At 30.1% G+C, this 16905-nt stretch overlaps 3 protein-coding genes across 3 annotated transcripts in view; 1 reads left to right on the top strand and 2 right to left on the bottom strand.

The window, feature by feature from the left end:
* The window catches only part of skd (mediator complex subunit skuld), a 107923-nt gene extending 106706 nt beyond the window's left edge, over positions 1-1217 (bottom strand). The window contains exon 1 of the mRNA XM_014419379.3: positions 1014-1217. Within this exon, the coding sequence (XP_014274865.1) occupies positions 1014-1082 (69 nt within the window). The 5' untranslated portion in view covers positions 1083-1217. The remainder of the gene's footprint in view (positions 1-1013) is intronic.
* A 24-nt stretch (positions 1218-1241) lies between these two features.
* On the top strand, positions 1242-2402 carry mRpL50 (mitochondrial ribosomal protein L50). Its single transcript, XM_014419380.2, has 5 exons — positions 1242-1372; positions 1514-1620; positions 1701-1906; positions 1985-2104; positions 2177-2402. The coding sequence occupies exons 1-5, from the start codon at positions 1295-1297 to the stop codon at positions 2296-2298; spliced, it is 633 nt and encodes a 210-aa protein (XP_014274866.1). The 5' UTR covers positions 1242-1294; the 3' UTR covers positions 2299-2402.
* Positions 2403-2708: 306 nt separating this feature from the next.
* The window catches only part of hob (hobbit), a gene marked incomplete in the record, with an annotated part of 43534 nt that continues 29337 nt past the window's right edge, over positions 2709-16905 (bottom strand). The window contains 14 exon segments of the mRNA XM_067050336.1: positions 2709-2845; positions 6113-6220; positions 7774-7986; positions 9241-9425; positions 9512-9605; positions 10304-10451; positions 10534-10766; positions 10857-11132; positions 12129-12329; positions 13654-13817; positions 14369-14575; positions 14643-14838; positions 14917-15054; positions 16137-16337. Coding sequence (XP_066906437.1) covers positions 2795-2845; positions 6113-6220; positions 7774-7986; positions 9241-9425; positions 9512-9605; positions 10304-10451; positions 10534-10766; positions 10857-11132; positions 12129-12329; positions 13654-13817; positions 14369-14575; positions 14643-14838; positions 14917-15054; positions 16137-16337 — 2415 coding nt within the window.

Raw genomic sequence — 16905 nt, 5'->3', positions numbered from 1 at the left:
AAATGAAAAAAATTTAAATTTTAAATTTAAATAAGAAACCCACAAAACAGAAAATTAAAACCTGAATCTTATGGCCACAGGAGAGCAGCACACACCAACCTCAATATGTAGACCTATTTTTCTAGTTATCTTACTTTGCAAAGGGAATTTATCACTAAAAAACATTAATAAAAACTAAATATGCTTAAACAAATCCAATTCTGCTAACAACAGCTAACTTTTTTGTTAATAAAATAAATAAATAAAGGTACTAGAGTAAGAGAAAAGAAACCAAAACAAAATATAGAAATATTCCTCCTGAATGATAGGAACTTAATCTTTAAAGCAAATGAGTAAAACAAATCACAATTTATAATAAATGAATAAAAATAATAAACTGACAAACTATTGTAAACAATTATTTCATTAAAAATATGGACATGCAGTAAACATATTGTTTACCACTACCTAATCAACTAAACTAATATCTAATCTGAAATTATAACAGATTACAATAGGTATTTAGTTATAATTCAGATTGAAACTAATAGAGGATGAAAATACTAGTTCAAAAATTGTAAAATTGCATATCAATGTACTTGTTGTGTTACTAAATAAAAGAACACAGATTTCATGAACATATATATTAAAAATTGGGTTTTGTAGAATACTTAGGAAACATTTGTGTTCAAGGCTAGATTCTGACACATTTAAAATTCTGAGAAGTTACCCAAACACTAACAAAATACTCTTATCAAAAAAAGACAAAACAACCAATGCTAAGGAAAAATGGATTCGAATAGTCCTTAAAAATACTGTCATCAAATGTAAAATACCTTCAGCGTGACACAACGCTCTGAGACTTACAGATTACGTTTCAACAAAATGTTAAACTTTAGAACGGAAACCAGGAACACCTTTCAAAAAGACCGAAGTATGGTAAAAACGTAAAACACTGACGAATTTAAAATAACTAAACGAGATTTGAAAGTTCGTAATATAAAACTAGGCTAGACTAAGACAAGTTAGCTTACCAGTGCAAAGAAATTAGTGTGGCAATCCTCCAAACTAGCCCCGTTGGTTTGGTTATTCGGGTTGGTCATGCTTTATCCATCTTAAATTAAAACTAAAGAGCCACTATACACCCAATTAACTACTTAAATCCACAAAATCCAAAACGTTACTGTAGACCCATTGAGAAGGGTTTTCTCCTTCAATGGCGACTGGAAAATGGCGGATAGATAGGACAACAAGCGCAGCGCTTCGGCGCATTCTATTGGTCAATATTGATCACGTGGTATTAAGCAATACTATCATGGCTGCACTCATAAAGCATGGGCTGTCAAAAAATAATTTAAATGAAATTAATTCATTATTAATTAAAACTTCTATTGTAAGTTTTTATATATTTATAGATGCCGTTTTGTTTTTATAACATGAAAATAAGTTTCTTTATATGTATCCGTCTAAAGTGTTCTATCAGTAGTTTTATCAGTGGACATTTGATGTTTGTTTACAAATGATTTTCTTTTAGATACCTTATAGAAATTATGCCAAGAAGATCAAACAGAAGCTTAGAAAGGTTGAAGTCCCTGCCTGTCGTACATTACAGTCTACAGAAGATTCTTTATCATCAAAAGGGTAGGTTAAATTTAAGTTATTAATTTTATTTACATGTTTAAATGTTTCCTGAAAAACTAACAATTGTGGCTAAACTTCAGGTTCTTGAGGTGTTATAAAAATTATGAGCCTCCAGCAGACCTAGGTAAACGTTTAGAAGATATTTTTAGAAATGTATTAGGCAGTCAAGCTGATAGAACGGAGCCCATCCTTAATCCTTCTTTAAGATATAGTTTGTTTGCTGCCTGTTATGATGAATTTAAACATGGGATTCCTAATTCTATATTGCACTTGATTAGGACTTACGGTAGAATATATATGTCTAATTACTTGAAATAATACACTTCTATTAATTTAGTGAGTCTTATATAAATTCTATGTTTAGCTGATTTGCAAGAATTTTATCAGACACCTGTCAATAGCACTCTGCCTCTTGAGAAAATGAAAAAGGCTGACTTGCCTCCAAATCTTCATATTCAATATGAACCTTTGCGGTTTTTACCTGGTAAGTGTTGATAGTCATTCACTCTTAAAGAGATTTATTATTGAAACATAATGTAATAATGCTTATTTTCAGAGGAGGATACAATGTTCAATGGCCAAACTGCTTTTCCTCAAAGCAATACATTAGTCACAGGATTAAGAACTAGAAGGAAATTTAAAGGACATAAAGTAACAGAAACATGGAATGTTTATTGAGCGTAGCATTTAAATATGTATTTATTCAATGTAATATTTTCACATATTAAGTAAATAAATTAGGAAACATGTATAACAAAAATATTGTTTTTTAAATCATCTAAGTTATGTGCGATCTTTTTAAACATAGAAATATTACCTTTATTACTATACATATTTACAAATTAACAATTATATTAATAACATGAAAGAATAATGGTGAAGGCCACAAAAATTGATTTACCTACACTTATAGATAATGCTAAAAATTACATAATTTTTTTAATTTATACAACTTAAAAGAGTAAGAACGTGTATCAAGGATCACAAATATGCAGATACATCATATACAGTTTATTTACATATTTGTTTACAGAAGGGTGTAATGTAAAAAGTTTTTTTTCTTAAAATAAATAATTTTTTAATTCATAATCTGAGACTACATGCTATTTTACATCTATAGAATTTATACACTGCATATCTACTATTTACACTAAATACAAAAGCATCACATTATCTACTTCTGAAACTTGAATATTCCTCGCTTCAGACTTTTATTTTCTCCAGGCTTAAAAAACAGTAAAGACAAAATGTATTTATTAGAAAATAAGTTATACATAAACAAAAAATATATAATTTGGGAGTATAGTAAAAGTTGAAGAAATGCATAAGTCTGATGAAATCTATGAGTAGAGATAGAAAAGAAAAAAATAAGTTAAATCACCAGTATGAACAGAGCTTTGTAAAAGAAGACAATAAAATATTACAATGGCTTTTGTCTAGGAACAACATGTGACTATGTTGTACAACTTATTGGAAATGGAAAATGATTTCTAGTAGGAAAACCTACATACAAAAGAATACCTATATTTAGGGGAAAAAAGTGCTTTTTTCTTATCAATTATAATCAGTATGCTTATGATACCTCATTATCCTATCTTCTTCATACCTTAGTAGTAGTAATTCATAATTTTAATAACCTGAACACCAGTATGAATAGATTTTTGTTGGTCCAAGAAATAGTTGTTACAACAATAATGTTATGATTTATTAAGCTCACTCCAGTTGGCCAGCAAAATTTGTATTAGTCTTTGCATACTTGCATACCTGATTCCGTTTTGAACAATTTTTTTTTTTTTACCGCATTTTCTCTCTTTTTTTGTTAATAAGCCAATACTTTTTACATAGTATTAACGTTTATTTGGTCTCCCATCAAGAAAGTAGAAATGAAAATAAACTATGAAGTAACTTAAAAGCTCCGAGTTTGATTGAACTAAAGTTTTTCTAAATAGGTCCCAAATATAGCAATACCTCATTTTACCAGAGACCATTTCAGGAAAAATCCTTGATCTATATTTGGACAAATACAGTCATCTGAAATGATGTTTCTTTTAATTCATCTTACAATATTTTCAAAATGGTCCTAAAAAGCAGTTAACTATTTATAGAAAAAGGTTCTCTTGCATAATGGGTTTTATTAATATACATTTAAAAAATAAATATCATCTGAAATATTGTTATATTTTTTAAATCAATCAACAGCTATCAAAATTTTCATCTTTCATAATAATAAATTAAAAATGTATTATTTTTCACCAATGTATTATTGGTTAGTTCTCCTGTAAAATTGTAATACTGTTACTGAAACAAAAAATAAACCCAAGTATGAAAATTAAATTTAGTAATAACTGTTAAAAACAAACAGGTGTGTAACATCAAGTAAACAAAATTTGATTTTTTCACTTATTTAAATTTATGGAATGTACTTTCACAGATTGGAAACCTCTGTTCTGTTCTCATCTTTTGGTAATTTACATTATATATAAATTTATTAATATAAGATAATAAATTTTCATTTGACCTAAAGTATTTTCAGCATACATTATTATGTTTTGAGATTCAATATGTGATTTCTTAATAATTTCATCAGCCTCTATGCAGTATTAGTACTGCATTCTAAAGTATGTTTCCTCTACCTGGAATCAGAATCTCAAACCAACAGTTAAGGAAGTCAGTAAAAATTAAGTCACAAGGGCAAGGGTGTACCAGAGTCTTGGTGGAAAAGGTGATTCTATATCGCCTGCCACCAGATGTGTTCAAGAAAGAAAGCTTAGCAGGTCTGTCAATAATCCTTCAGATGGCAATAGACCCCAGTAAATAGAAAAAAATCATTACCCAGGAAGATACAATGACATAGAACTGGTTAACACCAGGTTACCACTTAACCACACTGACACCTAACAGTAACCATCCCAAAAGAACTACTCTGGTCACCATCCAATAGTATGTATACTATTGGATGGTGACCAGAGTAGTTGGACAATGTCGACCCTCTAGTGCCCTAGCCACTGAGACCAGTAGCATCTGGTAGCAGTTGGCTGGTAACAGCTGAACACATCATGAAAGTGTTTATGGAGACTAGCTGAAACCTGACATCTTCAATCTCACAGAAAATGACTCTCATGATTTACTACAAAGATTTTGTAATCAAGTAGCAAACTACAGTGAGTTCAGTCCACTTCAATCTTGAAACAATCAGACCCACTCCTGGAATGCAACTGAACAGAAATAGTGGAAAACAGGAGGACGCCTTGGAGACAACTAAAGATAAAGTATAGGAGTCCATTAAGACCAAGTTCTTAGCCCTGTGTAATTGATTCCACAGCGACATTTATTTTTCCCAATTTAAATATGATTCCCCTCTCCTTATTAACCAAAGAAAACATAAAAAATAATAGTAATAGATGACAGCCTAAGTATACTCAGCATATGTCAATAATTCCAGAACTTATGTTGCCAAAGGGGGGATAAGGGAGACTATTAATAGATTAATTAATGATCATCAGGAAGAAGATATAAAATAGAAGTACTTTTTGTTTTAACCCTTTATAGGCCACTGATTCAAATATTGTAGCTGAGCCAAATATGTCAATTAGAATTTCGCAAATAGTTTCCTTGGTATCAGGGAGGCTAGGAATATATGTTAAGGACTCTCCAAACACTTCAATAGCGAGTATAAAAAAGTTTGTATATATGCAACAGTGACCGTCTTAAAAATGTCTCAAGTTATGATAATCTACATTGTTGTAACTACAAAATTAAAAATTATTAATCATATTAATTATTTTCTATTATCCAAAAAACTTGTAGGAATGTTATTATAAGTCATTTTCCCCCATTAAATTTGTCAGAAGGATAATATTTCAATATTATCGGGAAAATTGGTACATATGGTATACTAAAACTGTAGAGATTTTAAAATTTCGCATTTCTTGGTTTTTAATTATACATAAACACTTAACAATGTATTTATTTATGAAGCTAATAGTGTTTTGGACAACTTTATATAATTAAGTCTATATATTGAAATTAATTAAAACTGGTTCTCCAACATATGTAACAGCTTAATATTTACTAGTTTAAAAAAAGTTTCTGTTCTATCTTAAAAAATAACTAAATTGAATAGTTAACACCTAAAAGAATAAATACAAAAGTAAGCATTTTTTTAAAGTGTTCAATAGTTTTACCCTATAAGGGTTGATGTGAGTTTCTTTGTGGTATAGGAGATCATATAGAGAAATAATAAAGTTTTTGGTTATGTTAATTGTCTAGTGATAAGTTAGTTCAAGATATCAATCAAAAAATCTTTATGAATTTAGGAAGTATAAGAACGAGGATTCGTTGAGCTATGTATTTTCTATTGAAAATGGTAATGGTAATTGGGAATAAGGTTGTTTTCATCACAGACGTTTGACTTTGTCTTCACTTTAGATCACTCATTCATTGAACACTTTTCATGAATATTTATTAATCAAGTACATATCTTAATTATTACCATATGACGATTGCCGAAGAGCATCCTTGCTTTGTCCTCTTCTTGGGGAGAAGGACCTTCGTCAGAACCTGTTCTGAATTTATTAATCTGTAGTTTCTGTTTGATAGCCTGAAATAAGTTTTCAGAAATAAATTAACACAGCAACTTCTCATTTTTTAAAGAATAATTTACCAAGCATTATGCGTTAAAAAAAAAAACATGAGCAGCAGAACTCTGTTACTAAAGATGAATTTTCCTTTAATTTTGTAAATTATTCCAATTAATAATGAATAAGAAAGACAAAAATTAAAAGATTCAAAATATTTTTATTTTAGGTTTTAGAAATAATATTTTTAAACTACTTAAGAGTCCAAATTTTTTTAACCTAGTCTTATTGCAAATAGACAGCAAAAGGAAAACCATAATAAATTCAGTAAGTGATATCTGTTCCTTTATATGATAACCCATTTCCATAGAAACCTTTACAGTATATTTTAAAAATTCACTTGGAACCAAAGTACTAATCTTTGCTAATATTGGTTCAATGAATTAATTTGTATTGTAGAAAATTTTATTACCATTTATAATGGCCCAAGAGCTTTATATTTTTGAGTTATTTGAAAGAATAATTTTTTTTAATGTATACTAGAAATAATTTTTTATAAACTACTTAAAGAACAAATTTTTTGAAACCTGGCCTTATTCCACATCTACTGCATAAGAAGAGCCCATTAGTAGTCATTTCAACTTTATAGGACTTATTTATTGAGAAGAATTGGCCAGGCCAATTTGCTTTACCACGCCCAAACAACAATAATTATTGATGAGAAGATAGTTGACCGTAGATAATATATACTATGAGAAGATGGTTGGGGGTGTGGTCAGTAAAAAATACAAAGAAGTTGAGAGAACTTATTTAATTGTGTCAAAGTTTCTAGCCTTCATCAGGACTAAGAACAAAGATAAAGATAACAACCAATGAATACAAAAAATAAATTAAAAAGATAAAATGTAAATAGAATGACACAATTAAATAATAATACAGAATGAAAATTAGTAAAAATAAAGTGATGAAGAAAGTGGAAAGTAAAACATTTAATTAAATAAGTTAGTAGAATTACATAATCAAGAAAATTTTAAAACTACATAATGCAAAGAAACATAGAAATATGAATATATTAATTTAATAATAATTGAAAATTAAAGTTATGGAAAGAGATAAAAAAACTAAATAATACAAACAAATTTTTTAATAAATAAAAGAAAATGTATGTAACTGATGAAATATGTAAGTATAATACTAGAATAAAGAAACAAAAGATAAGGTTGAGTTGGACAAAATAAGAAGAGACGTGACGGCTGTGCGGGTTGGGGTGCAGGTCCCAGTGCGCTTGGTTCAGAACGTGGGTTACAAGTAAAAAAACAAAAAAAAAGTATAAAAACGTCACGACAAATGACTTTAGAAAAAATAAATACAATTAAAAAACTATGTTACTTTTTCAATAAACTAAGTATTTGGGAATATGTTAATGATAAGTTGTGAGTGTCTGTTTTTAAGTTGATGAAAGAAGATTCTGATTCTATTCTATTCTAATAACTTTTACTGACCGCACCCCCAACCATCTTCTCGTCATAAAAATAATTATTTATACTAACCATAATTTTACTTTGAAAATTTTTACCTGAGATAAAATAACTCTCCTGGAATCACTTTTCATAGCAAGCAAGAGATCTAACCAGGTCCACGTGACATTGTGATACTCAAGCGTTGGAATAACAAGACTGAAGTCTCTAATATCTTCAATGTTCTTTTCTTTATTTCCTTTATAACTGACTTTTACTGGTACTTCAGGAATTTTAATATAAATAAACAGCTTGTTCTTCTCTGCCCGTTCCTGAAAATAAGTTTTTTTTTTAAATTATCAATTTTATACATTTTTTCAAGAGTTGTAAATAATTATATAAAGTGATCTATAAAATTTAACATTCACATAGAGAAAACATCTCAAATGCTAAAAAAATTAAGTATTTTGATCTAAAATCATTCCAAAACACTGCTGAGTAACTTGAGACATTATTCTTAGAAAAGTGATTAGGCAGTTCGCTCAAAAAAGTCCCTACAGCAACAGATTGACAAATTCAATTTCAATATTTTGAGGTCCAATTCTTCTTATAGAATCAAGAGATCTCAGTGAATAATCTGAGCCATCAAACTTGAAAGTTAATTGAGCCATTTGCTTAAAAATGATTAAAAACTTAAAAAATGAGCACGTTAAGAGACACCCCTAAAGACATTACCCTCCTTTTGACTTTGTCGTAATCATGCAAAAAATAGAATAAAACAACATATCTCAAGTGCAAAAAATATAGAAATAACTACCTTATCAAACTATAGTATTATTAATGATCACAACTTTGATTTTGGTAAAATAAAATAGAAAATAATTTTAAAAAATATATATATAAAATGTGGTTAATTTTAACTGAGATTTATAAAATGTTCGACATTATGCTCGTTTATTAAACATATTAAATCATTATCAACGAGCCTATTTGAAACTAATAATAATAAAATTAAAATCCTAGCAGTAATAATCAGGCTAAAGTACAACAATCCACAATGAACCATAGCAGAAATATTTCTGAGGAAAATAGAAAAAGATAATAAATAATTAAATAAAAATTTCTTTTTTGTGATTTTTCAAAACTTTTTATATTACGTACATTAATTGCGGTTGAGAAATTGTATTGAATATATAGCTAGTTAAAAATAAAATAAGGCTGTAAAAAAATTTAAAAAAGTGAGGAACCTATGTTGTCCCAAGGACTTGGCAATCTTTTTTTCTTCATTTTCCCCCTGTCTGACCATTTCTAGCATAGGGGAGGTTACCCCATAAGTCACCAACCTATTCTATTCAGGCCCTGAGGGCTAAGAGTTTTAAGGTTTCACCTTAGTAACGTCTGGTCAGAAGCGGGGCTGGTTCAAATCCAGCCTATGAAGGTCAAAATTCATTTGGAGGGGCTACCTTAAAATAAATTTCAACCAGCCCCACTTCTGACTAAAGGTTGTTAAGGTGACACATTAATACTCTCAGCCCTCATGGCCTCAATTAATAATTTGTAATACATTAATACTAAAAAGTTATTACCTTCATTTTTTCAACATCATCTTTTCTTTCAATGGGCACATAAAAGCTGGCCTCTTTCCCCTTGTGGTGAATCTTTCCCTTCTTTCCACCATCCACACTACTGTTGTCATCTGGCTCACCTTCTTCGGTTTCTCGTTCAGGAAAACAGAACTTGAGCATCTTATTAAAGAACTTCTTTGTTAAACCTTTCAATAAACAATTAGGAAAACATGAATACATTTTAAAATAATTTTAAACTGACACAATAGAAGTAATACAATTGTAACCATACCTATTGTTAAAGGAACCAGATTAATTTCAAAATGTTCTTTCACCGATATTCCTCCAACAGGTGCTTTTTCACGACAAAATACTCGCAGAGCTCTCTATTTTAACATTTTTATTAAAAAAAAAAAAAAAAAAAAAGTAACTTTCTGTTCTTATACCACTACTACTATCTTTACTCAGAATTCCAAAACGAGGCCATATTCATTTTCAGAAAGGTATGTTTGTACATGAACAAGGAAACGTAGTTGGTTTAATCTGACAAAATTGAGATGGGACCAACTAGCTATAATAGATTAATGACCTGTAGAATAACCATTGGGATGCTGGAAATGGCCAGGCAGGGAGTAAAAAAAGAAAAAATCAGGCACCAGCCTTTTTGGATTATTAGTTTGATCAATTATACTTAAACACACTTTTTAAAACAGAGAGGCAAAGACGGAACAAAATTTGTTCCTAGATATCTAAAATTTAAAATACAAGTGAAAATTTTGATTCTGATGGCATTAATTTTTTTCATTTGTCACATGAATACCAAGTTCCTTTCTTTACCTTTGATACTGAAGAAACAAACATAATTAAAATTAGGAAAATGGAATTGGCTGATTTTGGAATTCTACGCCTCAATTCAAATAAATCAGACTATCATACAAATTTACAATATTTTATTGTAAATTATTTATTTTAGCACATTTGGAAAAAATATTACTTGAGACTTAGCCTATCCATTTCTAAATATCACATTTTGTTTTTTATATTAAAGAAATTAAATCTAAAAATTCAGTAGTTATGGCAATACCTTCCTATCTACAGGCATATTGTTGTGAATTTCAGTAGGTTGAAGAACTTCTTTGTAAATTTGATTCGGTAGCAAATTGGTCATTCGTACATAGCCAAGTTCCAATAAATGTTCAACTGAATCATCACTTTTAGAATTTTTGGTATAACTAAAAATTCCAAGATTGAGATTTAGAAAACAATGAAGAAAAGAAAAACTAAAAGGTTTCACACTATGATTTATAAACTTACAGAAAATTACTCAGAACCAAATCTGCAATCCCAAGTTGGCCATCAGCTTCTGTCAACCTCCACTGAGCATGTTTGAAACATATTTCTGAAGCACGGACGACACTTACACAGGAATCTCCTTTCCGAGCATGATTAGTACTTTTCTGACCCATTAATTGTGTCTCTTTATAACAGGACAACATCGCATTCAACTCTTCACTTTGGACAACCAGTGATTCTTTGCAAACAAATACCTTCAAAATAATAAAAATATAATATTCGTTCAATAAATTTAACTAAAACAGAACATATGTGAATCAATTGGTAGCATACTAGGTTCTTACCTGCCTTTCTAAGCTTTCAATCTGTTGAATAAGGTGAAGCGAATTTGGCTCATCACCTAATGCCCTTTGAACAATGTACATTTCCTTCTCGAGCCCCTTTATCTTTGACAAAAGGGCCCTCACTCGTGTCTGAGCCTCCTGAATTGGCCTTCTCTGATCTTCAACCGATTGCAGCTGCAACTGAAATCTCATTCTCTGAACCCTTTCATATGCCTCTCTCCTTGACTGTTCCACATACAACAGTAGGTTATTTACTATGTCTAGCAACATAGCATACTGGAAAATATACGTACATATATTAACACATTAAGATGTAGAGAGAAAAGAATACTTGTAGAAGCAATATGTTAAAAGCACAATTACAATATAATTATAGCTCAATTACTGGAAAAATCAAGGTTACACATAGATTTTTAAGAAGATAAAATTACAGGTACAGTTTGTCTCATTGGTGCAGGATCTTCACCCTTTAGATTCTGCAAGATAGTATGGTAGGGTGATAGTCTCAGTCCCCTCCTATTTAATGCTGAGTCCACATTAGATATTAAAATCCTCGAGGAATGCCAGCTGAAATGGTATGGCCATGTTTGTTGGTTGAGAGATGATTGAAAGGTCCCCAAAGCAAGACCAATAGAAAACTGTGTCTTGTTGGCAGGCCAAGGCTTACGTATAGAGACAACATAGATGGGCTTGGAAGGAATGCAGTTGCTCACTAGATCAACTCCAAAGAAAGACTCTGGACCGAGTTACATACAAGAGATGGACTGAGGCTACTCCACATCTAACAGAACTAAGAAAAAAGTGAAATAAAGCATAAAATCATAGGAATGAATTTTTTATGTCAGATCGATGGAAAGAAAAATAAGGCACCTAAAAGAAACCCTAACATAATAATAGGTGCCTGTACCTGCTTTTGAAACCAAGACAAATTAATGAAAAAAGTCTTTCGGAAATATGTGATTGATAGCAGAAGGAAGGATCTGAATGAAGATAAAAACAAATGAAAAAAGCTCAACAAGCAACTTAACAAAATGGTTAAAGAGGTAGTTACACCAAATTTGCAATTAGGTAGAACATCAAAATAAAGATTAAAATAGTAAAAAATCAGCAATATTTAAATAGTTCTTCAAATGAATAAAATTCAGGTAGTAAAACAATTTTAATACTTGTCAATAATTTATATTTGATTTCAATATTTTTTAATAATAATGCAAATCAAAATCAATGGAACAAGAAAATAGTATTAACTTTAAAATATATTGATTACTGTACCTGCAATGAATTTGTGCAAACTTCTAAATCATGGTGCATTAGTGTAAAGGCATCTACAGGTTGTGTTTGATTTTCCCAAAGCGAAGAATTATCTTCCGAAGGTGGAGTAGGTACAACTGCAAAGTTACTGGGTGACATACTGCTCTCTCCATAACAAACATAGAAAAACTCACATTTACATCTGGATACAATCCTTTGCAGCTAAAACAAGAATAAATTCAAATAAATCAATGATAATCCACTTAAATAATTAGTTTTTTATTCCTTATATACAGTATTTGCAAATATTAAAATAATACAAAACAGTATTTTCACAAAAATAAAATTGACAGTGACAGATTTTAATAATACTTCTCTAAATCTCCATAATAGCCAACACAAAAATACAACATAAAATGGCTATCACAATTAGAGATGTCCTCCATTTGTGTTGTAAAAGGATCCCAAAAGGGCGTCAGAAAGAAAGTAAAACTGAAAATGGGTGTTGAGATTGTTAAGATTACACAAATGGATTATACAAAAGATCTGAAATCTGATCATTCAACATTGCATCCCTAATCAGTCAGTACCACCCCTACACGATCATTCCGAATGTCCATCTTTGGTTTTATTGTCATCCCAACTGACTATATAAGAGTCCCTTTAAAGTAATCCAGTTAATTCAAAGTAAAATATGCAGTTCTCAAACAACTAGAAGGCATTAAAAGGACTAAGATCAGAAGATGCAGTGCTGAAGCTAAGATCTGTCAGAATGCAAACATTCTGTTCTATAGTTCAACTGTTCTATTGTACTTAATTACAAATAACTATTTTCTATTTATTATTACTAATACAAAGTAATTACATATATATTTTATAAAACTAGGAGGATCACATGCTCATCTCCACAAATGGAATAATCACCACTGCTTCCTTACTAGTCATAGGAACTCAAATTTGCAAGAAAAGAATGGTAGATTCTCAAAAAAATAGTTTTTATACCTTATTATTAAACTAATAGCACAAAAAACATTAAGGTTCAATAAGATAAGTTTGACTACAGATAACAAAAATTTTGATAGGTCTGACTGTTAAGAGACCTTGACCACTACATGGTCAGTCGGAATGATACAAAAACTAAAGATGAATGTTCAGAGTGTGGGTTATACTGATCGATTACAAAGAATATTTGAAAATCCAATGATTCAAAAAATTTGAAGAGAAGGAAAGGCTGTAAGTGCCTTATTTAGATCATGTTTTTTCTCTTTTTTGTATTTTACAGGTGAATGCCAAAATAATGATAAAAAAAGTTTCTGTTAATTATAAATTGAAAAAGACATTGCGTAAGTTCCTTACTGTTTATATCAATACCACATTTACATGTAATTATCAGTTGGACAGATAGTGTAGAGATCTTTATGATTAACATCAGTTTGCCTTTTGAAAGATGATTGTCATTCCAATTGACCATATAGGAGTCCCTTTAACTTGCAACTAACTGCATTGGTATTGACTTACAAACTACTTTTAATTTATTAATACTGACTTGAAGAGGAGGCTCACAGCCAGCACTGCTTGGACCAACTGTTTCGCTAACCACTCCTCCAACAGACTGACCACTACCAACTAGTTGTGGAACATCAGGCAATTCAGCAATAACACAGTCATCCTTTTCTTTTATGTTATCAACACTTAGCCACATTATATTTTCTGAAAATGAAAAACCCTTTATGTCACACAGAAGTGATAATAGTGGAATGTCATATTATTCATCAAATAATTGATAAAACAAAAATTTAAAAAAAAAGTTATATTTTACTATGAAATACACTATTTTAAGACCTATAAGAGCTTATAATTATTAGATCTTTATTATAAATAAAAAATAATACAGTAGAACATCAATATAGCAACTTTTGAAGCCCCATTGAACTAGTTAAGCGATGGCCTTCAATAAAAAATACATCTATACATAACAAATAGGACATGTATGTAGAATATACCATTATTTTTTTGATTTTGTAAAATAAAAATGTTTATGTATGTATTTCAATTAGGATATGTTCATTATTTCTCATAATTAATAGTTTTAAAGAGATTGATTTCCATATGATTCATTATATAGAGATCTATAAATAAGTATGTTACCATAATATAATGAATTTTTAGCTATCTGAACCTCAATATAACAATTTTTTTTTTTAAACCCCTTTGGATTCATTACACCCAGGATTTACTACATCATATAAAAAATATATTACCATCTAAAGAAGCTTTTCCAGCAGAGACAGTGGCATAATACTGCATAGACTGCAAAGAGCCTACCCAAGTAGTCTTCGCAACAAGCTGCCTGTCACGCCACACTGGGCAGTGGACACTTTGCAATATTTCAGCTTTCGCAGCTGAGATTATAACATAACCCTCAGTTTCGGGACCTTTTAATAGAACCTGGCTATTGACCAATGCAACTGAAAGAAAATAATAAAATTAAAAATAAATACATATCTATTTTCTTACTCCTTATTCCATACTTACTCAACCAGTTTTTATGAATGACATCATCCGTATGCTGGCAAGCTGCTAAACCTTGCAACTGCTGTTCATTGGCTTCTGTTGTAGGTTCGTCACTGAAAACTACAGCTTTAGTATCAGCTTCAGCGATCAGTTGTTGTAGCATTGTTGCTGCATGACCGCACTGAAGTTTACTAAGTGGTGAGGGGGTTGCCTGTTGCTGATTTGTTGAATTAAAATTATTATTTTTGTAATTAAAAAATAGTTGAACATTATAAATCCAACAAATTATAATTACCTGCAAATTGTTAGAATTTGGTGTAGAAATATTTGGAGTCTGGTTTGGCTCGGTTGTGTGGGATTGAGGTTTAAGCGAAGTGTTAGGTTCTCGCCGGAATCCTTTAAGTGCTTCTGTTGAAAGGTTTTTTTTTAATTGCTAAAATGAATAGATAATACTTAATTATTTTGTTCCAGATAGCAATATTAGTAAAAAAAATCAGTCTGATTAGTAAATTCTCTTAGATAATACCATGAAATAATAAACCAGGATCATTTTATTAGGAACTAAGAAATATATAACTGTCTAACCTTTATATAAAAGCTATATATATTCATTCAGTAAATAAAAAAATTACTGTTGCCTTATGTTAATACACATCAAATTAATCTATTTTCAAATACACCAATTTTGAAAATTTCCTAAATATAAGAAAGCACTCTGACTTTGACTTCCGTCAAAACAGCCCTGACGAAGCCCTGCAACATGGGAAGAATCGTTGGCTCAAATAAAAATAGAACAAAATATTACTATTTGAGTTTAATCTGACCACACCCGGATTATAAATATTCCATTTTTTAAGAAAGCTTTTAATTTCTTCATTATTACTATCACCTATCTACATTTAGTTTCCCTCTCTGTTATTCTTATCTTTGTTGGAACACCTATGAGAGACAACACAGAGCAGCGGTTCCCAAAATTTTTTCACCATAGCACCCTTTCTGGTCTAAAAAAAATTAATGGTACCCTTGTTAGGCTAAAAAAATTTTGTGGTACCCTTGTAGAGCTAAAAAACAAAATTGCGGCACAATTATCCTTACAAGAGTTGAATATGTAAGAAGAGAAAAAAAACAATACAAAGTAAATGCATAAGTATGTATGCTATTTCATTTATTTTTTGTAGAAATTGGCATTTACTAGCAGTACTCCTGGCATAGCATATGCTTGGGGCACTCAGTTAGGGAACCACTGATATAGAGGGTCATATAAAAACAGAAAAAACAGAGTGATTAATTAAAACGTTGAATGATCTCAATGTTTGGTTTCCAATCCCAGTAAGGCTCACTGGATTTATTGGATAAATAGATTTATGTGAATAATGATAAACAAAATTACTCTGCAACAAACAGTAAATAGATAAATATAAAGCATATAAGAATGAGATGAATGATAGGAATTGATTTTTAACAATGAAACAATCGAAATGCTGTAAAAGTATAAAATGTTAAATTTTATTGTACCTTTGTTTTGATGAAAGTATCATAGAGAGCAGCAACCACATCCCTATTACTGGTTGTCCAAGCTCCTTTTAATCCATATACAACAAGGCGATGAGTGGGATTCGCCTTACTATCCACCAAGCCTGCGCCTTCTCTACCATAGGATACTTTTCCAACACTAAGGAAATAGCACTTCTCAACTGGTTGTCTCAGTGATAACTTCTAAAAAATTTAATTTTCAAATATAATACTTGATAAATACCTATTTATACATGTGAAAATTCAACAAAACAAACTAAATAGTACCATCTAGAATGGATATTTCATAAATAACAATAAACATTACAGGTAACCTTAAAATACCAAAGGTAGTAAAAGGTAATACACAACACGATTTATTTCCTTTCTTTCCCACAATAAAGCACTCACTAATTCATTGTTTCTTTCTGTTTTAGAGGGATCGGAAAAAAAAAAAAAAAACTAACTAATTAGGAGTAGAAGATGATTGGGGCTGAAGTGAAGTACACAAATAAGTATAACTTAATTTTTTAATGCCAACAATTCAACCAGAATTTCAGGTCTTTATCAGGACAAAGTAAAAAAAAAAATAAAATAAAATAAAAAGAATAACAACCATAATAAAAATAAAGAAAAACAGAATAACAAGAAAATAAAAAGATGGCAAACAGTATAGGTACATAAGTATTGTGGGAAGAAAATTTTTAGTGAAAGTATTATAACAAGATGAAAGGAGTATGAGAATATAGTAATATTAAAATTTTAAAAGACG

This window comes from Halyomorpha halys, unplaced genomic scaffold (genome assembly GCF_000696795.3).
Source record: "Halyomorpha halys isolate HHAL.00 unplaced genomic scaffold, Hhal_1.1 Scaffold237.1, whole genome shotgun sequence".
Classification (NCBI taxonomy): domain Eukaryota; kingdom Metazoa; phylum Arthropoda; class Insecta; order Hemiptera; family Pentatomidae; genus Halyomorpha; species Halyomorpha halys.
This window is presented reverse-complemented; position numbering and strand designations above follow the sequence as displayed.